The 23,439-nt window shown below is 45.6% G+C and overlaps 1 protein-coding gene across 2 annotated transcripts in view; it reads left to right on the top strand.

Annotated features, from left to right (window-relative positions):
* LOC135899479 (uncharacterized) overlaps positions 1-20,169 on the top strand; it is a 96,935-nt gene extending 76,766 nt beyond the window's left edge. The window contains exons 6-8 of one of the 2 annotated variants that reach the window (XM_065428753.1): positions 10,698-10,789; positions 12,869-13,085; positions 20,019-20,169. In XM_065428753.1, the coding sequence (XP_065284825.1) occupies positions 10,698-10,789; positions 12,869-13,085; positions 20,019-20,033 (324 nt within the window). In that variant the 3' untranslated portion in view covers positions 20,034-20,169. Of the gene's footprint in view, positions 1-10,697; positions 10,790-12,868; positions 17,894-20,018 lie in introns of those variants that run through there. The other variant, XM_065428752.2, reaches the window with a different exon arrangement.
* The last annotated feature ends 3,270 nt before the right edge of the window (positions 20,170-23,439 follow it).

Genomic DNA, 23,439 nt, shown 5'->3' with positions numbered 1-23,439 from the left:
CCGTCATCTGACGAGCATCCCCACGTAGCAAAACATTGCAGGGCTTTTTGTGAAAAGAAACAAAGGAGGTGTGCCTTCCGCTTCCAGAAAAAACAAAAATTTCATGCCGTCATAAGGATGGTCGCACACGGGAGCTTTCTTTTCGAGGCCTATGTTATAAAGAAGAAAGCGCGTGTACGTGTTAGTGATACTTCTATTGTGCTTGCTGATTGTGAGGTGCAATTTCTGGACGCAAGATTGTGACGGCAGCGATCTTAGATGGCCTTTCAGCTTGATGACGTCATATTGATAATTGTATATATATATATATATATATATATATATATATATATATATATATATATATATATATATATATATATATATATATATATATATATATGTCACCTTTCACTCAATAAAATTCAGTTGTGAGTCTGCGCGCGTCCTGTCCATTTCTGCTTATGTTGCCCGGGTGTTTATAGCCAGTACCGCCATTATTACAAGATTATCTTAACAATATTAAGCAGTAATTTCTCATAGGCAGTTAGAAATGTGGACGGAGTGATTATGTGTCTGATTGCCGTCCTGCCGCTCGAACGTTAACGTTAAAACCTTGAGGAAAAATAAAAGAAGACAAAAATGCAGAAGTGATGTTATTGCCTGTTTTTTTTTTATACTAAATTGGTAGCATTCGGTGGATTCTTTGAACTGATATTCACGCGCTAGAGATTCGCAAATAAATGACCTCACAATTTGAACAACTACATTGTGAGATATTTTCCTGGAGGATTACACGAAGATATACATTCGGATGTTTTTTTTTTTTTTTGCTACTTACTGTGGCCGGAAATATGGTACTTAGAACTACTGAAACTTGAGCTAGTTGGCGAGCATTTTAATAGTATTGGAAAGCAGGCGTGCCAACAGGGAAGCAATAAGTAACAAAAACGACAAGAAGGGTGCCTACTGTCAACTGAAAGGTCGCACAGTGGTAGGAGAAATAGAAGCCGCAAAACGTTTTAGCGATTCATATCGTCGATGGCCAGAGGACACCAGAGAAGACCGATGCTCGCTTAAGAACGCAACAATAAACCGATGTAGTCACATTGCCTACGTAGAAATTTTACATTGGTGCAGTCAAAAGGATTGGAAGCAGCAAAAACAAGCACTGATTGTAACCAATACTGCACTGTCAGGCTCAAGGCACTGTGTGAAGACTTGGCTAAATAAGGCTGCAATAATATCAAATAGTGTTTCTCACGAAGACACATATTTTGATGTCCAGGTGCTAGTGAATGGCCGCACTTTGTCAGCTTTATTTATAGCTGGCTCTTCTGTGAGTTCATTCAACGAGAGCCTAGATAATCCTCAAAACAATGTGAGTGGGATGTCCATTCGCGTCTGCAGCTACGATGGTTTTTGTCGAAGATATAGATAGGCACCAGTTTGTCTGGAGTTTAAAAGAGAAAAGTTAAACGTTGAATTAACAATGGCGTCCAAAATCAACTTTGACTACTATTCAGGCCTGATATGGACCTATATTAAAGAATAACATTAAAGAGCGTGCGATCAACTTTATATTTCCAAAAAGACCAACCGTAAGTTTCCTTCTGCTGAGGATGCACCTTTGAAGTTTGCAGAGATTTTGTGTATTGGCCAATATCCGGAAGCTACAACGGCCATTGAGGGGCCTTTATTTTTACGCGACAGCACTATCGTCAAGGGAAAGACATTTAACCTGATTCATGCGAACAAAGTGTGGCTAATGCGGCAGTTTCCAAAAAAGCTGGAGGGGCAAATCATCAGGCCTTCCGCGTTGTTCGTCGCCCGTCACGGTTTTTCCGAAAGCAGAGGCGTCAGTTCGCCTCTGCGTGAATTATAGACTAGTAAAGAAACACTTTCCCTACCAATTGCCGAGAATCGATGAAAACATTGACGAGACAGGAGGATGTAAATGGTCTTCGCGCCTTTTCCTGTGGAAGGAGTATTTGCAGGTACCTCTTAAATAGGGAACTAAGAAATTTATGATATTTAGGACGATTCATTTGTGACTAATAATGATTATTTTATTTTTAAACCAAAGTCCCGGGCTGAAGCCGACGTTTCCAAAAGGCTCTTCCTGTGCTCTTATTCAACTATCGTGTCCCAATTTTCGTTGTTGTTTAATAAAACGTTACAGTGGAAAAATAGGCTATGGAAGAGTCGGCTACCCTAGTTGTAAAGGATGTGGAAGAAACAAAGAAACGAAGAAAAAGATAGCGTAGGCAGGGTACAGCAAGGCGTAGTCTGCGGTACAATATATAGAACACGCCGTATCAGTGGATTCCTGACCAGTGGCGTAGCAACAGGGGGGGGGGGGGGGGGGCCGTGGGCCCCGGGTGCAAGGGGCCAGTGGGACGGGGGGGTGGGGTGTCATACGCCTGAAGACACCCCTTTTTCCGCCGGCTTGACTGCGCGCAAATAGCGAAGAATGCTCCGGTATCCAGCAGCCCGAGCTCATGTACCCGATGCGTTGCGCCGCAGAATTGTCGGCTGCAGCTCTATCAACACCCCGTGAGATAATTGCACGAATGTGCAGGCTAAAAATGTAATTCCCAACATGGTCGCTAAACTATTCGCGTTAGCGGAATGTTTCATGTGTCATGTGGGGTGTGCCGTGCGTTCATGCTGGGAGCAGGAGTCGCTAAACATACAGTAAAGCGTTGAGGCTCTTGGGTCCCTCTTCCGTTCAGAACGCGCAGCGAAGACGAACAAAGACAGCACTAAGAGGGCGTTCAACGAGCGCGCCCGGCGCTCTCGTTTACGGCGAAGCGTTCGTTGAGAGCGACGTTGCATAAGTCAAAAGTCGCGAATGGGATTCTCTGGTTCGTCTTCAGACTCGGCGCGGCCGAAGAGTTTGGCGGCGTATGACTCGACAGGCTGTATATAGTCGCGGGCGCCGCTCGCTTTTCACTTCCCCTCTCCCGCTCGCTCCGAGAAGCCGCTGCGAAGCCTGCCGTTATGTTTCACGCTTTCCTTCTTACCTCGAAAGTTTCAGACAACTGTTGTTATTGTGTGACTTCATGTCATAAGTCCAGTGTCTGTGTCAGCTGCACAGAAGTTAAAAAAAACGCGAATTTTGTAAGGATATTTCCGGATATTCTATGAAGTTATGGGTCTGTGAATACTAGGATTTATACAGTACCAGTGGCACCCACGACGATAATGGAAGGGAAAATAGTTTCGAAGAATTCGAAATCCCAAAGGTAACGCCGGAAGAAGTAAAGAAAGCCTTGGTAGATATGCAAAGGGGGAATGCAGCTGGGGAGGATCAAGTAACAGCAGATTTGTTGAAGGATGGTGGACAGATTGTTCTAGAGAAACTGGCCACCCTGTATACGCAATGCCTCATGACCTCGAGCGTACCGGAATCTTGGAAGAACGCTAACATAATCCTAATTCATAAGAAAGGAGACGCCAAAGACTTGAAAAATTATAGACCGATCAGCTTACTGTCCGTTGCCTGCAAACTATTTACTAAGGTAATCGCAAATAGAATCAGGAACACCTTAGACTTCTGTCAAGCAAAGGACCAGGCAGGATTCCGTAAACGCTACTCAACAATAGATCATATTCACACTATCAATCAGGTGATAGAGAAATCTGCGGAATATAACCAACCCTTATATATAGCTTTCATTGATTACGAGAAAGCGTTTGATTCCGTCGAAACCTCAGCAGTCATGGGGGCATTACGGAATCAGGGTGTAGACGAGCCGTATGTAAAAATACTGAAAGATATCTCTAGCGGCTCCACAGCCACCGTAGTCCTCCATAAAGCAAGCAACAAAATCCCAATAAAGAAAGGCGTCAGGCAGGGAGATACGATCTCTCCAATGCTATTCACAGCGTGTTTACAGGAGGTATTCAGAGACCTGGATTGGGAAGAATTGGGGATAAAAGTTAATGGAGAGTACCTTAGTAACTTGCGATTCGCTGATGATATTGCCTTGCTTAGTAACTCAGGGGACCAATTGCAATGCATGCTCACTGACCTGGAGAGGCAAAGCAGAAGAGTGGGTCTAAAAATTAATCTGCAGAAAACTAAAGTAATGTTTAACAGTCTCGGAAGAGAACAGCAATTTACAATAGGCAGCGAGGCACTGGAAGTCTTGAGGGAATACACCTACTTGGGGCAGGTAGTGACGGCGGATCCGGATCATGAGACGGAAATAATCACGAGGATAAGAATGGGCTGGGGTGCGTTTGGCAGGCATTCTCAGATCATGAACAGCAGGTTGCCATTATCCCCCAAGAGAAAAGTATGTAATAGCTGTGTCTTACCAGTACTCACGCACGGGGCAGAAACCTGGAGGCTTACGAAAAGAGTTCTACTCAAATTGAGGACAACGCAACGAGCTATGGAAAGAAGAATGATAGGTGTAACGTTAAGGGATAAGAGTAGATTGGGTCAGGGAACAAACGCGAGTTAATGACATCTTAGTTGAATTCAAGAAAAAGAAATGGGCATGGGCAGGACATGTAATGAGGAGGGAAGATAACCGATGGTCATGAAGGGTTACGGACTGGATCCCAAGGGAAGGGAAGCGTAGCAGGGGGCGGCAGAAAGTTAGGTGGGCGGATGAGATTAAGAAGTTTGCAGGGACGGCGTGGCCACAATTAGTACATGACCGGGGTTGTTGGAGAAATATGGGAGAGGCCTTTGCCCTGCAGTGGGCGTAACCAGGCTGATGATGATGATGATGATGATGATGATGATTATGATGATGATGAATACTAGGAACTCGGTAGCGTGGAAAATATGGCAGGTAAGTAATAACCATATCCTTAATAATCCCCTAATTAGTACTTAGAGGAAGCACTTCAATTCCAGAATTGAGGAGTCAAAGTCATATTATTACCTCAACAGAAACTTATTAAACAAAATCGTTTTGGGTGCTACAACCTACAGTACTTTGGCACTGCGGGCGGCGCCTAGTATGGCAGTCGCGAAAGAAATATGAAATAGTGGACCAGTCAGGTTGATCCTTCAACCCTCTCCATTGCGAGTGCAGACTATGGGCACATTCACACCGGCGACTTGAGGAGGTCGCGCGACCAAGTTGGTCGCTTTGCGACCAGTCGCAAATGGTCGCAAACGGTCGCCTTTCTCGAAAAGCGACCATTTTGGGCGAGTCGCTCTCTGCGCGATTTTTCAGTCGCGCGACCGTGGTCGCAAAACTGCTAAACCAATCAGCGGCGCACCGGAAGTGTTCTTTCGTGTGTCTACATCCGGCCTCCTCAGGCGTCGCATTCAAATTCCGCGTAGATTCCGAGCGTTCTCGCTGAGAACGATAATCTCCGGGATAGCGACTTGCGGGTCGCGCTCAGCCGGGCTTGCCGGTGTGAACATCAGTCGCCTTCGGTCGCTTTTTGATTGCGAGTCGCAAACGGTCGCGCGACCTCCTCAAGTCGCCGGTGTGAATGTGCCCTAACAGGTTTCGCTGCGACGGGCTTCGTCGAGGTCATTTTTTTTTTTATGGTGACACCAAGAATCGACGCGAAGCGTGCTCTATTCTGTTCCCAATCTTTTGGGGGTACCGCAGCTAGGATAATCACGTTTGTCCGTATAGAAGCAAATAAAAACAAGGCTTTATTGATTAGAATGAAGAGAACTCGTAATTGTCATAACATTGGCGCCCGCACAGCAGGGAGGCAGGTGGCGTTTTCCGTTTTTCTAATATGGTGGGGAGATCAGCGTTACTGAGACACAATTTAATTTTCGTTTTCGTTCAGGGCTGCCCTCAGCCAAAATACTGCGGGGCATAGTACCTACGACAATTTTTGTGAAGTTGTTCTTGGGCAAGATATGAATGTCGGCCTTCAATTTTGCAAATGCAATGTTGCCGCTAAAATTGGTAATTAAAACTTTATAATTTTTTTTTTACTTGTGACTTGAGCCGTATTTGCCACGATGCCGCATTTGTATTGGTTGCCAAACCTTAGCCTGACAGAAGATGTGCACATGCGCTTATCACAAGTTATCAGTGCTGTGTTATTTGGCGCAGAAAAAAACAGGGTGTATTGGCCTCGAGCTCCACCACTGCAAAAGCTGACGCCACCGTCGGCTATTAGGGATCACGTGGACATAGCGGCCGCGTCGGCTGCTTCGGGAGTGCCGAAGCGAGCTGAAAAGGAAAGTTTAAGTTCCCTCGTACGCTGCGGTCCTCATATATAGGCGGGATTTTCCCGCTTCAAGTGTCTCCTTTACAACGATTGAAATCACTAGAATAGGTAGTGGCTGCCTTTGAAGGTGCGCAACAGGGTAGGCTACTGCTCGGTGCCGCAGTGCCGGACGTACGCAATGGAGCCCGGTGTCAGCCTTATTCATACGTAGCCGCAGGACAAGAAGCTGCGTGAAGCATGGCTCGCGAAACATAAAACCGGCAAACAGTCATCGGCTACAACTCGGGTATGCAGCAAGCACAGACGCGAGGAAGATTTCTGCTTCGGCGCCGGGTCTTCAATGTTTGAAAAACGCGCACTGAGACGCTCGCCCGAGTCCGCTGCCCGACTAATGTCATGACGGTTTGGTCTATGAACTTGTCGATGCTATAGATACTGGCAAGTTCAATGGAGTGGAAAGGGAGCGGTAAGAAGCACAAAAAAAAACGCATGGCTTATGGTCATGTTTGTGTTATGAATTAATGCACTGGATTACAAGAAATGAAGCAGCGGGAAATCGCACGCTGAGAACACCGATAAACATATAGTGCGACGAAACTCGAGAAATAATATTGAAACGTCCAAGAATTTAGAAAAAGAAAGAAGATTGAATCGTCGCGACGTCCGGCACATCAGTCCCAGTAGCTGTCGAAGTCTCTACAATGAAATTATTTTTGAACAGCTCTGATAGCACCCACACAGCATTGGTTGCTTGTGTACTGTCAAATGCTCATATTCTGCAGCCTAAAGCTCATTGCACGGTGCGAAAACGCGCACGCGGCGAAAGCGAAACAGTGCGCGGACAAGCATGCAGATGCGCAGTCGGTCGCTGCGAAGCTGTGCGATCGCTGCACTGAGGCTTCATTCTATTACGCTCCATTTAGTTATACAAACACTATAAGAACATATTTCACATAGTTTGGTCTCGGCGTTTGCCTTCCTTTCACGCAAGAAGCTGGTTCGGGAGACTAAATCGCTGCGACCGCGCACAGTGGCGTTCTCTGTACGTATTCGGTAAAGAGATAGCGTCTGTAAACGATTCTGTGCTTTCACTTTGCCCAAGATTATTATTTAGACAACAAAAAACTTTTCTCGTTTCGAAAGTTCTTACAGAAATTTCCGGGATAGCTCTCGCGTGGTGTTTTCAGTGAGCGCTGACAGCAAAACGTATGAGGAGCGCGCCGCGTCATCCGTTATACTACGCCAGCGAGGCGCTTCCGATAGATGGCGACTCCGTAACTCCTCGCCACCAATACCTGCTGCATTCGAGACCTCTGGGAACGAAAGCGCAGGAGAGGGGGACCCGGGGGACGTGCGCGATGTCCAAGGCGGCTGTACTGGTGCTGAAACCCGGAAATTGTCGATATCCTCGCCTTCCTCGACTACACCCGAGAATGGGGGAAGGGGGGAGGTGACAGAAGACCTATGGGCCCCGGGTGCCAGACGACCTAGCTACGCCACTGTTCCTGACGTCCCATCACAGCGTATGTTACCAAAACACTCTCTGTCTGTATAGTAACGCATTAGAAAAAAATCACACCAAATAATAAAGTGCATAAATCTAGCACAACTTTTCATAAACCCACCCAAGACACACACTGACCACATTCACAATGCCTTGCCTATCAGAGACTGCATAAGTTCACTAACGGAAAATTACGAAGAGCTGTGACAACGTATCTTTGGCTGCCTCCATCATTCCGTGAACCTCTGTATGGCTTGACTTTTCTGGGGATTATATTTTACAGTGATTTTTACGAGAACGGCCGGCACAGTGCAGGCAATGTAAATATTCCTGGTAGCGAAGCTTCCATAGGATCCCATACGTTCAAAACATGGCGGTTCATCGGCGGTTCATGGGGCTTAGTGCCATCTGTATGTGGATGGAACACTTCCGGCAGAAGAAAAAATAATGTGATGCCATATCCGTTAAAAGCAGAAGTGACGTCATTTTGTGTTCGAAGACGCGAAATTTGTTTTGTTGGCCTGCCTTTGGAGCTACATATCCAAATGGCCCGCCATTCGACTTGATGGGCGTATCGAGCTTTCAGCGGGGAAAGTGATGCAGGAAAAGGCCAGCCGTACGGTTGTCGATATCGCACCCCTGCACAGAACATACTTTCTTTGGGGGCCGATGAAAAGTTTAGGCTGATCCTATCGTCGGATGCAAAGCCCGTCGGCCAGCGCAGTAGCACAAATAACTACACAATTATCTGGCGGTCTTAACTCACTACTTTTGACTGAACAGGTTAAGAAGCAATGAAGCTACCCGCGTCACCAAATTAAAACAAACTTCCACAAGCGGAAAAGCACAACGTGTGAGGGGGGGGAGGGGGGGCTATTTCAACAGGTGAACTTTACGAGCGCGCTTTACTGCACACAAGGTCGATACAAATAGGTCGCGAAGCTTCGGGCGAAAAGCGGTTCAGAACAGATTGTCACCGACATCAGCAAGGGGGGTTATGGGAGCAGCGATTGAAGCGTGACTATGTTTGGAGGGAACTAACGCTGGGAAAGAAAAAAGCGTTTTTAATTCAAGCGAGACACAGTTGGATTCATGCAACGAAAATAAAATTCCTGGTCAATTTCATATATTCGTTTCGAGTTAAGAAAATACAAGTTTATTGCATTTTATTATTATTAATAAATGCATTTATTTTCAGCGCCCATCGTTAGAGGGGGCATTGACGCCACTATCACTCGCAATGCAATGCACGTCTTAAAATGGGCAGAAAGGCGCACCCGTAAAGTTCACCTGTTGAAATACGCCCCCCTCACAGTTCATGCTTTCTTGCTTGTCGAAGTTTGTCAGTATTTGTTGACGCGGGTAGCTTCATCGCTTCTTAATCGGTTCAGTCAAAAGTTGTGAGTTACGGCCGCAGATAATTGTGTAGTTGTTTTCGTGCGACTGCGCCGGCCGACGGGCTTGGCGTCCGGCGATAGGATCAGCACTCTGCCCCTTAAGCTTTCGTCGGCCTCCAAAGAAAGTATGTTCTGTGCAGGGGTGTGATTTCGACAACCGTACGGCTGGCTTTTCCTGCATCGCTTTCCGCGCTTAAAGCTCGAAACGCCCATCAAGTCGAATGGCGGGGCATGTGAATATATAGCTCCGAAAGCAGGCCAACAAAACAAATTTCGCTCGATTAGGCTCAGGCGCGACCTATTTTAGAACTTAACCTGACTCGCCGACAATGACACCGCGCAAGGACGGCATGACTGAACGCGATCCAGCGAGGCGTAACAAGACCACGCGAATGAACCTACGTGAGCCGGCAGAAACCACAGGGATTTAGCAGCAGCACCTAGCAGCGTCTTTCCCTAGGCGTACAAGTACCTTTCTGGGGGCAGGGAGTACGCCACTGGCCCACGTCACATCCGGTTTGCCTCCAAACCGGGTACAGCCGGCCTGCGGGGAGACGCTTCTCCATGAACCGCCGATCGACCACCATGTTTTGAACATATGGGCTCCTATGGAAGCTTCGCTACCGGGTATATTTACCTTGCTGCACATTTCAAGACGTGCATTGCATTGCGAGTGATAGTGGCGTCAACGCCCCCTGTAACGATGGACGTTGAAAAGAAATGTATTTATTAATAATAATAAAATTAAATAAACTTGTATTTTCTTAGCTCGTCACAAATATATAAAATTGACGAGGAATTTTATTTTCGTTTAATGAATCTAACTGTGTCTCACTCGAATTGAAAACGCTTTTTTCTTTCCCAATGTTTGTTCCCTCCAAACGTAGTCACGCTTCAATATCTGCTCCCATAACCCCCCTTGTTGATGTCGGTGAAAATTTATACTAAATTGCTTTTCGCCCGAAGCTTCGGGACCTATTTGGATCGACCTTGGTGCAGGCGTGAGCGAAGTCGTTTTCCGCGAACGGATCGTCGATTGAATGCGTTCGCATCAGGCGGAATCTGACGACAGATTTCCTTTCACTTTGTTGCGTCGCCTCGACAAATTATGAATAAGGCGGCCTCGACCACACCCGCTGTCTTATTCAGGTACGCTGTTTCTTTGCTACCTTTGTGACGTTAACCATTTCCACGATGACAGCCTCCTACATGCTGTGGGCGCATTTCGTTAACTGCGAATGAGGCCAGGGTTCGCGCTGAAGAATGTAACGCTCCGTTTTTGTTACGGGTCGTACAACCCTGTTATCGCAATGCGCTGCATTTCGTTAACGTGGGATGCACAATATTTCTGGCATTAGGTCTCTTTATAGTGAGCACTTTCGTAATGACTGTGACGCTGCTATATTTTGTGCTTCCATAAGCAGTTTGCTTTGGGTTATAATTTATAAATTTATATGCACGTCGATGTTCCACTCCTGCACGCCACCGGAGGCACGGGTGTTTGCAAGTCATTCGTCATATTGGCTTTTTTCTGCGTGTGTAACCTGAGGTAATAAGGGTGAATAACCTGAATTTAATGGGCTCAGTTCGTTCGGAGCATGACTTATACGAGCACTGCTTTCAAAGCGTTTTCCATCTCTCTTCTTTAGAATCCCCTTGAATACTTCTTGAAAGGAGGGTGGTGTCGCATGAGTGTTGGAGCTTTCGCCAGCTGCCAAGCAACCTACCGGCCCAGTGATGCGTAAGGCCGCTCTTCACTATTCAGTTGTAATAGTTCTTTTTTTTTTATTTCTGTACCCTAGAGGCCCAAAAATTACATAGGGGGGACTATTGTACAATAGGAAGGTGCAAGAAGGTTAGAAGTAACAAGAAAATCAGTGAAATGACATAATTACAAAAGAAATGGAGCGTTCACCAGTCAAACCATGATAGCACTACAAAAGTGATATAACAAAAGAGAAAAATGTGCTATATGAAATACCAATTTCATGCACACAGACGGGATCAACGTCGCTGAATGTCGCTTTGAAAAATATGTATAAGCAGTTCTGTATCGAAAGACGATAAATCAGTAAAAGTAACTGTTTGTTCCCGGAAATCATTACATTCTTGTACTGACAACACAAATAGCGAGTTTTTATATTTCAATGTTCTTGCAAAAATCGGTTGAAGTTTCAGACGAAGATATCTGCGTAAAGGGATGTGATGCGCGGAAGAATAATAATAGTTGTAAGAACTGCATTGTTGTAATACATCGACTGAAACAATGACAAACAAGATATTCTGTGTCGTGTGTTAATACTAGAGAGAGTAAGTCTTTTGTTCGAGATCGATACGCTTTGATAAGATAAAAGGAGCCTAGCTGCCTTTGCTTGGACATATTTAAGCCGGCTTGTAAAGTCAGCGGTATTCGGATACCTTAGCATTGAAAGGTATTCCAATGTTGACCTAATTGTGTAGGCATGCACTTTTGTTTAGGTATTGGCAGCCGACAAATGGCGCTTTAATTGCCGCGCACAGCAAGTGAGTGGAACCACCTCGCTGCTGACGTTGCACAATCATTGATAACCAACGTTTTCGCCAGGCACTAACCACCATTGTTTATATACATGCCTGTTTGCAATTGGTATTATTACTCATTGAATATTACTGTTGTCTTTATTTTTGTATATTTTCCCACTCCCCTGTGTAATGTATTTGGCCTTGAGGGTAAAAAATAAATATACGTAATTTTTAAAAGCCTTATTTGTAATTTGCTCTATGTGAGAGTCTGCTTTAGATAAGGCGGAACGTGAGGGCTCGGATACCTAAATGGGGTTTCTCTTATTATGATGTTGCTTACAGAACAGGTGTTCGCAGGATAATTAGTAAAGCATATAAAGGTCATCAGCGTTGCATGATCAGTGTTAATCTCCATTTGCCATAATACGCAACACTCATCTAAACGGGTTATATTAGCCTGTAGGAGCTTTACGTCAAGCGGGTGATTGGTTCGTCTGTGTATCACATATTCGTCGCCGAAAAGGCGTGTATTAGAAGCGATGTTATTCGAAATCTCGCTAATGCAAATGAGAACAGAAGTGGCTCTAATACTGATCCCTGTCGCATGTTAAAAATGTGAACTTAGCTATGTTTAGGCTTGATAAGTAGCATTTACCTTTTGGTATTTAAGCCAACATGAAGCCGACCCATGTGTGCGCGCAGCATAATAAAGCGTACAGGTGCAGGTACAGTTATCTATGCCTGCAACAACTCCGCTTCTACCAATCATTCACAGTTTTTTTTTTTTTTACCAAGACGCTAGACGTCCCTTGCTTATCTCCACTGCTAACCAGCTAGTGCATCTATTCGCTTTGAATCCCAGTGCTTCTGGAAAGTGAATGTTGGCTACGGGTCATGCTGGATGAATATCTTGTCATTCCAATACGATGTGCCGAGTCTTTGCCTTAGTTTTGCAGCAGCGGACAGATGCATCATCCCATTGCAGATATCTGATCCGGTACGTTGTCGTCGGGCGCCCGGCTCGGCTTCAGACAGCAAGATACTGCCTCACCGCTCTCCCATGTATTCGCGCGCCATTACCTTTTGCCCACTGTCTCGGTATTCTTGAACACTGTAACTGTTAGGGCTTGATGACATGGCACTTTCAAAAAAGTAGTTCGTTTACCGCTAGTACATGGAATATAATGAAGCTCTGCTTCGTGGATCCTTTCTTCCTTCCCGTGCACTTGTGCTAAACAAACACTTTTATAGACCATTCTCTCATTGCGCGGCTTGTTTCCATATCACTATACTATTTCCGTTCTTGTCTCCCTTCCAGAGTACGAGTTACCTCAGCCACAGCTGTCGAAGACCTCGGCAAGCCTTCGGATCCTGAGTTTACATTCACTGTACGGCGAACTATTGATTCATTCGTTTTCCTGACGGATTACGGCAAAGCGCTGGCCCTAACGGTTGGCAGCGTCCTGAACAAATTAGACGACGACGATCTTATGCCGCAGTTCTCCGACAACGTCGGCTTGAAACGCGTGGTGCTAGTAAGTTCCCTGCACTAGGACACTAACGCGCACCACGCCGGGGCATGGTGCAGATATTGTCAGATCTGCGCGCGTCCACTGTTGATCCGTTAGACGGAAACGCTCAGATAAGTAAATTACGCTTTTGGGGTCGTATTCCATAGACATCAATGTCGCGTTCTTCATTTCTTACCAAGACCCGCATACCGAAAGGCCAATCCAAGCGATAACGGTGGCATGATAGACCACCACAGAATACGTTAACGCGAATAACGTGCAGAGCTGTGATATAAATCTTCTGCGCTTACATTGGTTTGGCTCGCTTTTAGCAACTGAGCACGACAAAAGAATATGTATTATGCTTACCTATTGCAACGCCGCCCGAGGAGCGTAGAAGAAGAGGAAGGAGGAGGCATGGGGGATGGGTGATCGACAGTTGTATAGTCCCACGCTCCATTATTTAAATATAGTTTCGCTTTATTTCTAAGCATACGAAAAACCGCCTGCTTCTTAGCCAATCCCCCTTAGTGGGCATGCGCCACTGTCTGGGATACAAGACAAGACAAGACTGTGTCGTGTTTTGAGGCAACAATAACAACAACAACGACTGCGTTGGACCTTCTATGTCTTCTTTGCCCTTTCTTACCCTTAGCACAGTAACTAAATTCATCACATCATTGACAACTTTGGTGGAAGTACTTGGTAATGGACGCCTGTGACAACCCAGTGTTTCGACATCTTCGAAGAAGCAGACATGTCACCGGACTACCACTATATATAACAGGCAGGCAGGTCAAGGGCCACCGACGTAGATGGCATCATTCAAGTCAGACACCAAGCCAAGGCAACCTATAGCTACTGGACACTGGAACCGCGCATATTCTATAGTAAGACAGACAAAGACGCGGATGAATGGCTGATGCAATAAGAAAGAGTAAGCCGCTACAGCGCATAATGTATATCACCGCAGCTCGTGAACGCTGAATTTTTTTTTCATCAATACCGCTCTACTTTAGTTTGAAAACTGACTTCGTGCTTGGGAGAGCCTTGTCCGGAAATAGAAAAGTTGCTTTTGAGACTTGAGTTCCAAAAATAAGAAAGCTGAACACACGCTTTTGTTCAGAGGTTAGTTGCCTGGCGAAGCCTTATTAATAATTGGCCAAAAAAGGGAAAGAAAGACACGGACAAGATAATGCTAACACGAATTCACATCAAATCACTTCAATTTGGATCCCTCTAATACCTGGTGAAACGTGTACGACGTATATAGAAGGAATGCTGAAGCTTTGCTTAATTGTAAACGCGGATATGTCCGACGAAGACGAAGTGAAAGATCTGTTAAGGCACCACCGCCGCCGTTTACAATTCTTTAACTGCAAAAGGGAACCTGAACACTCCTTCCGAATTTAGGCGGCAATGTCGCACGTTCGAGGCTCTGCAGATCTGACGGATTCTATCGAAGTTCAGCCATTTGGACAACGTCACCGCATTTGCAAGTATGGGCGTTGTCGCCTGCGATGACATCGCCTCGATCGTGCTTCGAGTAGTTCAAGAAGAGCTAGCACGGCTTCAGAGAGTAGACACTGTTTACCGCTGCGTGCTTGACGAGTGCATTCCCGAATCATCGCCATCCTAGTGACGAGTGTAGAAAAAGAATAACTGCACGTGGTCTGACACCGCGAGAGAAAAGAAGAGGTTTGAACATGCAGCAGCTGGCTCTCCGTCTGGTTCTTTCGCGTCGGTCCTGAAATTTCTGAAAATATTGGTACCGAAATCCAGGATTGAAGCAGGGTTCGAGACCAAGCGACCAGCGCGACGAGCCGGAAGCAGAATACATAACTGCTGCAGAATATAACGACCAAACCATCAGCGTGCTTGCCGAGATTTGATGAAAGATTGCCGTTTTGTAAGGCGCGGACAGTGTAGCCGAGGCTGCTAACCAGAATGAGACCCTAGGAGCTCTTCCGGCTGTGCTCAGAATTTGCCCACGGCTGCAGAACCTTGACATACGAACATTTAACGGGGACATTCATAAAGGTCCAAGTTTTTGGGAGCAGTTTCAGCATGACTGTTCATCCGATCAACGATCCATCGACAAGAACCGAGGTTTTTTTTTAATGTACGGCATTAACTTGAGGGCCAAGCGGAAGCGGCCATTGCCAGGTTACCGACTTTCGAAACTTCATATGCCGATGCCCTCGAAGTTCTAAAAAAACAAAACATTTGGGCAATCGCATACAAAGATAGAACATCATTTGTCGATGCTTCGCAATATACCGCACGTAAAGTCGGAAAGGGACGTACGAGGCCTCAGGCAATTGGATGATATGCCGCACTGCTAAATGTCAGCTGTCCGACTACACTAAAAGTGCCAGCGCAAAGCTTGTCAGCAATGTTGATTGATATCCTGCATGAGGCTTTGCCGTACGAGATCGCACCCCGCCGTTGTTCCTCAGTGGCTATGGTGTTGGGCTGGTAAGCACGAGGTCGCGGGATCAAATTCCGGCCACGGCGGCCGTATTTCGATGGGGGCGAAATGCGAAAAACACCCATGTACTTAGATTTAGGTGCACGTTAAAGAACCTAAGGTGGCCCAAGTTATTCCGTAGTCCTTGACTATGGCGTGTCCAATAATCAGATCGTGTCAAACCCCATCAATATATTTTTTGCGCCATTTGCACTGACATATACTCAATAAAAGTGTAGCAAGGCTTCAAAGGAATGCTAAGCTGGTAGCCAGCTGTGGCAGCTGCTTCATCGGAGGACGAGTTAAAGGAGCTGCTCAGGTCCATATGCGTTGAGCTCGAAAGCCGAGATCAATGCAGCCCATCATCAACACTCAACGACCATGCTGAGTGGACTGGAAGCGGCAGCTCCGCTTCCATACTGCACAGTAAGTACCTCGTCCAGCTGGAGCGAATGCTTGTTCTGTCCCTCGAAGAAGCACGGCACATGCGTCTGCGACGCCGGCCTCTCGTTTGCTTCTAAGAGAGCACAGCTCACCGTAAACTGCTGCTACCGATGTGCTTCGTCATGTCACCAGGCAAGATCTTGCCAGGTAAAACTTACGCTCTCAATTTGTCATGAAAAACACGCCTCGATCATGTGCGACTCAAACTACAAAAAGAAAGGCGCCATAACAGAAGCATCGGGAAGCACTACAGTGTTGGTCTCGTCGCGATCGGTTCTGCTATGCGACAAAGCTCCATTGAACATTATCGCAAGATGGACAATAAAGTTTACCTGCAGACTTTTCACGTCTTTGTGGTTAAGAACGACAAGTCAAGGTACCCCAGAAAGACTGTGCGTGGTTGAAGTCAGAGATGATTTATTACCGAATGTCTCGCTGCAATATTGCGACTGCAGACAGTGGGCAAAACCAGTATTCCAATTAACACGTTTGACAACGCATACCCAGGCCCTGCTGGTCGTTGGAGTCTCACTGCGTAGCCAAAACAGTCCAGATACTCACATCGCGCAAGGCGACGTGCTTTGCGTTATTTGCCACGATGTAGCCACTTAGCCGCGGATAAAAACTTCATCCGGGAGCTACGAATTGAAGTGCCTTGCTGTTGAAAATCACTTTCTTGAACCAGACACCTCGCCTGGCCTCAGCTTAGTCATCATAGCTGACCATCTTTGTGAAATTGTGACAGTAAAAGTTGTTAAGAGCAATGATATTTTACGATTAGTCGCGATCTGCAGACGATTAGTCGGTCTGCAGACCACATCTGATTCTGGTGAGTCACCTTCACATGAGTCCCTAGTTCCCTACTAAGAAACGATCCATAGGATTAGTGGCAGATACACTGTTGCGCTGCCTTCGGAAACGTCTACTCGGAAACAACCGTGACACTGCAGTCAATCGCCTACGGAACTTGGTAAAGGGGTTACCGATGAACAACGGTTTACTGGAGCGATACGACACAGTCATCTGGCAGTCCCTGGTGTTAATCCACGCGGAACTGGTACCTAAGAGTGCTCGTACGGTTCGGGCTATCTATTACATGCCATACCGGGGAGTTATAAAAAAGGAATCGCTTAATACCGAGCTCCGGCTAGAGTTAGACGCATCGTCGCCCGCTCATGCATTCCTACCTCTCAACGAGTGCCTGGATAAAGCAGCGAACCTCATTTTAGAGTTGCTACAAGTCCTACTTAGCTTTTGCTGGTTCCCAGTTGCCATAAGCTCGGATATCGAGAACGCATTAGTACAAATCGAGCTTAAACAAGACCGACGATATGCCTTCCGGTTTCTTTAGTTTGATACCATTTCCGGCAGCGAAAACAATTATGTTATCAAACGGAGGATGACGAGGGTACCCTTTATTAACATCAAGCCCTTTCTTGTTCATGGAGACTATTCATCACCACCTGGGCAGAGCCGCCGTCTATGTAGACGACTTCCTGGGGAGCGCGGAAGCTTTCGAAGAAGGTGTGAACGTCAACGAGAGATGGAACGCCAACATGAGAATTGCGGGAATTAATCTACGAAAAATACGAATAACCGGCAACTACAGAAAATTATCGACAGCGAATGAGAGCAGATGGAAAGTGTTTCAAAGGATTCAGCTGCAGTTTTGGGAATGCAATGGGACACAGCCAATTATTACTTGATTTTTTTCCAGATCTGTAGCGCAATACTTAGCTGCAGCCCACACCAACACAAAGCGTACGCTGCTGAAGACTGTGTCCCCAATTTTCGACCTTCTTAGAACTCTATCGCCTTTCACAGTTACTGTAAAGCTTCTTTTTCTTTTCTTATTTGTTTCAACACATGAGGATTTTACGGCAGTCATGGTATGACGAATGGCCAGAGGATATCAAGACGCCATGGATAGCATGGTGCGCAGACGTAATTCAGTTTGGCTTCATTAGGATCCTGGGATGCGTAACAGCTGAACTAGAAGAAGAGATCGAAAATTATAAGGTTCACATCTTCGTCGACGCCTGCCTGAGGGCCGATGGATCATGTACTTACTTGAGAGCAATTAATGCCCATGGGAATTCATGTACATCAGTAATAATATTCACATCGACAGTAGTACCTCCCAAACTTGAAACATATGGCCGGGTTGGTAAAGGCAAGGTTATAATATACCTCCGCTCAACTTGAAATCCAAGGTACTTTATCCTGTGTCATGTGAACAGACTGAACAATCGCACTGAGCTAGATCCGTGGAGACCATAACAAGCTGAGTCAGTTTGTGAAGCATAGAGTGACTGAAATCGTTAGAGTAGCCCACATCACTCGCATAAGTATGCGGAACTGCATGTTTATGCAAGTGATATGCGCATTGGTGCTGTAAGTGTCCAGTTTCATGAAGGACGCCAACATGTGTTTGCAAGTCGTGCTCTGACGAGGACAGACAGCAATTACACAGTGAAGTAAGTGGAATGTCTTGCTATTCTTTTCGCCATCCACAAGTTCAGACCATATTTCTACGGCTACGACTTCAAGATTCTTACCGATCATTATTATCTCTGCTGGCTTGCTGCACTGCGCGGGTTGGCTCATTGGGCCTTGCAGCCCCAATACCACTTCTCCGTTGCTTGCAGAGGGGCCGATGCCATACAGATGCCGACTATTTATCTCGTCTTCGCTCTCATAGTAAGGGACCTGACGACGAGGATTTTTACGACTACTTAACTACAATTTCATCAGACTTACTTGATTTCGCCGCCTTTAAGTACGAACAACAGCGCAACCCTTCATTAAGGCGGAATGGTGATGCAACCCACAGAGCTGAGTAAGGCATTGATGGAGACTATTTTAACGACTACTTAACTACAGTCTCATCGGACTTACCTGATTTCGATGTCTTGAACAAGTCACAATTTTGCACTTTATGTACTTTACTTTAACATCGTATAAGCCAGCACTCAAGTTCTTATTTTTTTCTTCTCCATAATGTTACGGTGCATTTGGACAGGACCATGCGCGCAAGTAGAAACTTGCGCGCATGGTCCTGTCCAAATGCACCGTAAGGAGAGGAAGTGGTAAGCTGTCTAGTGGAGCTGTGACCTTTACTAGCCTGCGCATCTACCACTCAGTTTTTTGTATGTAAATAGTTATGCTTACGTTTTTGTGTTGGGCTTCCTCTTTCTAACAAAATCATCATATACCTGTACTATCTGAGTGAAGTGTTCGTGTCTGCATTATTCTCGGCTATTACTGTTTTCCTAGCTGTAAGACGTTGCTGCCTAAACGTAAGGAGGTGAGAAACAGTCAAGCTGCCTCATTGGCAGCTTTCTTATTTTCACCCTTCCACGTACATTTTTACATAAATAAACTGATTGATTGAATGATTGCTTGAATAATTATAGTATGGACAACAACGCAAACCTTTATTCAGGCTGTTTATTAACGTGAACGACGGAGCTCAGTAAGGGCACTGATTACAACCATTTTGACGACTACCTAGCTACAATGTCATCGGGATTACCTGATTTCGCCGTATTCAAGCACGAACAAAAAAGTCATCTGTCTCTCTCACAGCATTCCATGAGTCATGGTTTCTAGTGCATTCGATTATCTTCCCTCACGGGTCCCCTTGTGCGGGTAATAAGTAATCGGAGTCAGCATTTCACCGCTGAAGTTAGGAACCCTTAGGAACTCGCTGTTGCGATTGTAGACGTAAGCCGAATTTTTATCGCTGTGAAGTGCTGAAAAAGCGCCGATCACAACTTATGCGAGAGATTATTAGGGGGCTTTAGTTTAGAGGACGCAAGCGGCTCGCACACGCAAGAACTAAGGGCGACGGCACTGTGCATGCGCAGACCTAGACGTGGAGGTCTGCGCATGCGCAGTACCGTGGCAATAGAATGCAATACCAACTTGCCTGATCCTCAACCCTAGTGTTAAATTTACGTAATGGCTAGAACTGTACATAGTAAGCGTAGGTCTGGCTTTGTGCAGCATCAGTTGTTAAGCGACGTTTTCTTTCTTTCCAGACGACAATGTTCTGACCGCTGCGTTTCCGCAGTGTGTGCAGGAACTTTTCAGCTGCTTTAACGGTAACTTTTAAACAGTGTTTTTAAACGGCAGAATGCATTTCTAAGTACTCATCCACTGATCCGAAGCAAAATAAACGGCTTATTCCTGTGTGCGATTCTTGTGTCCACGTGCTTCACTGCGTGCGTGCAGCTCGCTGATGGAGCCGAGGAAGAACAGCACGAAAATGGGTAAGATGCAAGGGGCAACCATTGGACTCAATTCCTCTTCAGTGCCAGCCACATGAAGCCTAGACAGCGTGACCTAGAGAATGTGATCTGGAATTCAACTGTTCCGTTTTTTTTTTTTTAACAGTGGAGGTAAAGGCAACTTGCCGCTGGTGAGAGCCTAACGGACGTGTTCCGCATTATGTGTCTGGTGCTTCGCAATTGAGCTACCAGGGCGATGTCCCTCTCATCCACTTTCTTGTATATTTCTGTATGTGTACTATACCTAGCCTTAGTAGTGTCAGCCAATGCCCGTGACGGCCATAGCGGCGGATGGGCCTAATGTCACGTTACTTTAGCCTTGCAATTAAGCATGTGCAAGATGCTTCCTCGGTATAAAATGGACAAAGCCAGCTGTATATGCACAAACTCAAGATTACTTTGCAAATAGAAGCTAATGACACACTTACAAAGCTTCACACTGAAAATTCACATAAATTAAGCAAAGGTCAGTAAGGCACAAGACCTATAACATAGTTACACAAACATGAAGCTCACGGACGTATCACGTTATAACGAATGAGTACGCTAGAAATCACCGATAATGTTTGTCAAAGACAGTGTTAGGTGCATTGAAATGCACTGTCACATGATTCAGCTTCGACCTCAGAACGCAGCTTTCCTTCACTTCCTAATGAATTCCTTGACCAGATTTCCCCTCATACTCCTTCAAAACCGCCCCTTCCTATTAATTCCAAGTAATCTTGCACCATGTAATTATTTTGCATGGGACCGGTTTAGTTTTCATTACATCAGCTATAGACTCGGCCAAGTTCAGACTGCATCCGGAAAGAACCCACTTCACTTAACTACCCGACCAAAAAGAGGCGCCGGGGAGAAGAAGGTAGAGAAAACTTCCGTTTCTGGGTGATTATGCACTTGAATCGATGTAACTGTTGCTTCAAAAATACCTTTCTTACTCTTCACGTATCTTAAAGGCACATTCCGGGCATTACATAACGGGCTGACAGTAAAGAAAATGTCCAATCATGAACAGCAACACCAATAATAGAAACCGACATGCAATAGAAACCACCATTCAACGAAAATTACAACAGAAAGCAGTAAACATTAGAATTCCAAAACAACTATTATCCTATGGTAAGAAAGACTGTTCAGCTTTTATACAAATGTGTCATGGATTATTATGGAGACGATGTCATATGGTAAATTATTCCAATAACGTACGGCAAGAAATAGTGGCGAGTGATGCAGAAGGTTAGCACACGCGAACTGAGCTTTAACTTTAAAATTGCGATCTACGCGCGGAAAAAATGCGGTGGGCAGGCCGTGCTTAAGACGATGTGAATGACAAGTGATTGTGATAACGCTTGTGAAAGTGCGATAGTAGTGCTAACAGCCTTCGTTTCTAAAGTGGTGGAAGGTTAGGCGATTCTTTGATAACAGCGATGCTGGAATTGCGCTATTTTTGCAGCGAAGCTGTATACTTCTACCGTCCAAAGAAATTTTCGTGTCGTTGTTGTAAGCAAAAAACTGCCCACACGTGGGCCGATCCCGAAGACTGTGCAATGCTGGGCCGACCCGCCGCGAAGGTGAAGCAGGCGTTAAGCACTCCCCATACGTGGGCCGATCCCGAAAATAGTGCAATGCCGGGCTGACCCGCGGCGGAGGTGAAGCAGCTGTTAAGCACTCCCAATACGTGGGCCGGTGCCGAAGTAGTGCAATAGCGGCATGACACGCGGCGGAGGTGAAGCAGGCGTTAACCACTCCCCATACGTGGGCCGGTCCCAAAGATTGCGGGGCCGACCCGAGGCGGAGGCGAAGTAAGCGTTAGGCACTCCGCATACGTGGGCCTAGCCAGAAGATAGTGCAATGCCGGGCTGACCCGCAGCGGAGGTGAAGCAGCTGTTAAGCACTCCCCATACGTGGGCCGGTGCCGAAGATAGTACAATGTAGGCCGACCCGCTGCGGAGGTGAAGCAGGCGTTAAGCGCTCCCCATACGTGGAGCGGTCCCGAAGATTGTGAAATGCCGGGCTGACCCGCGGCGGAGGTGCAATTCGCCATTAAGGGGCCCACATACACAGCTTCGCTGTTCATCCTTCTTTACAGAGTGGAAGGGGACTGAGTTTTTTGTTATAAATCAGTCAGGATTGCTATAAATAAATAAATAAATAAATAAATAAATAAATAAATATTTTATTTGTGGATTTACAGGGTACAAATATGGGCCTGTCAAAGACAACAGATGAATTGTGGGGCAGTATCCAGCAGCAAGGGACAAATCAGAGAATACACCACTATCGGTTTTCATCACGAAAATAAGTGGATTAAGCAGAAAGAAAGGGAAAAATATCCAGCATACAAATCAAAGATAATAGACCTCACGTCTTTCCGGAAGCCTAAAGAGAGCGCACTAATTGGGAGATCATTCAGAACCCTTGGAACATAGAAAACACGAACACGTTCCCGCACTCTAGGCAAAATGAAATGGTCTCTTGGACGCAGTGTTCGAAAAGGGATGATATATGGAAGGAGATATTGATTATTCCACAGGTACGTGAGAATAACCGTTTCTTTAAATAACAACTTGAACGAAGGCATACATGAGCAAAGGAACAGATTAGAATTGTTGGGAGTTGGAGCACCATACATCACGGCACTAATTATAGATTTAGTAAGCAAACAACCTTACTGTGCCCAAACAATGAACAAAAGTAAAAAATAACAAATTCCATAGCGCACCACAGTGTATGCTAATGTATGGGCTATCATTTTCCTTATATAAACTGGGCATAATGCTTTGATAGAGTATAGCAAACACACTATTTTGCACAGCCGTTCACAAAGGTTCGCCAAATTATTGTGCGAAGACATGCTGGAATCAAAATGAACACGCAGATATTTGACATTTGAAAGGTATAGAATACGAGAGCAGGCGCAATTATTACACTTAGCAGAATGAAGAAACAAAGGAATGATGACAGGAATATGTTTCAGAGGATTGTGGGAACATACTAGTTAAGTTTTATTTTGATTGACAGAAATGAAGTTATTACTCATGACATTTACAGTGTCAATTTGTCATTCGGCTACGGCTTGATCATAATTAGCATTACGGGACACCAGAAGCATGTCATCAGCGTACTAAAAAACTCGTCAATGAAGAATGGATTGAATGAGATCGTTAACATA

Source organism: Dermacentor albipictus, chromosome 6 (assembly GCF_038994185.2).
Source record: "Dermacentor albipictus isolate Rhodes 1998 colony chromosome 6, USDA_Dalb.pri_finalv2, whole genome shotgun sequence".
NCBI lineage: Eukaryota > Metazoa > Arthropoda > Arachnida > Ixodida > Ixodidae > Dermacentor > Dermacentor albipictus.
Note: the sequence above shows the minus strand (reverse complement) of the source record. Positions and strands in the feature narration are given on the sequence as shown.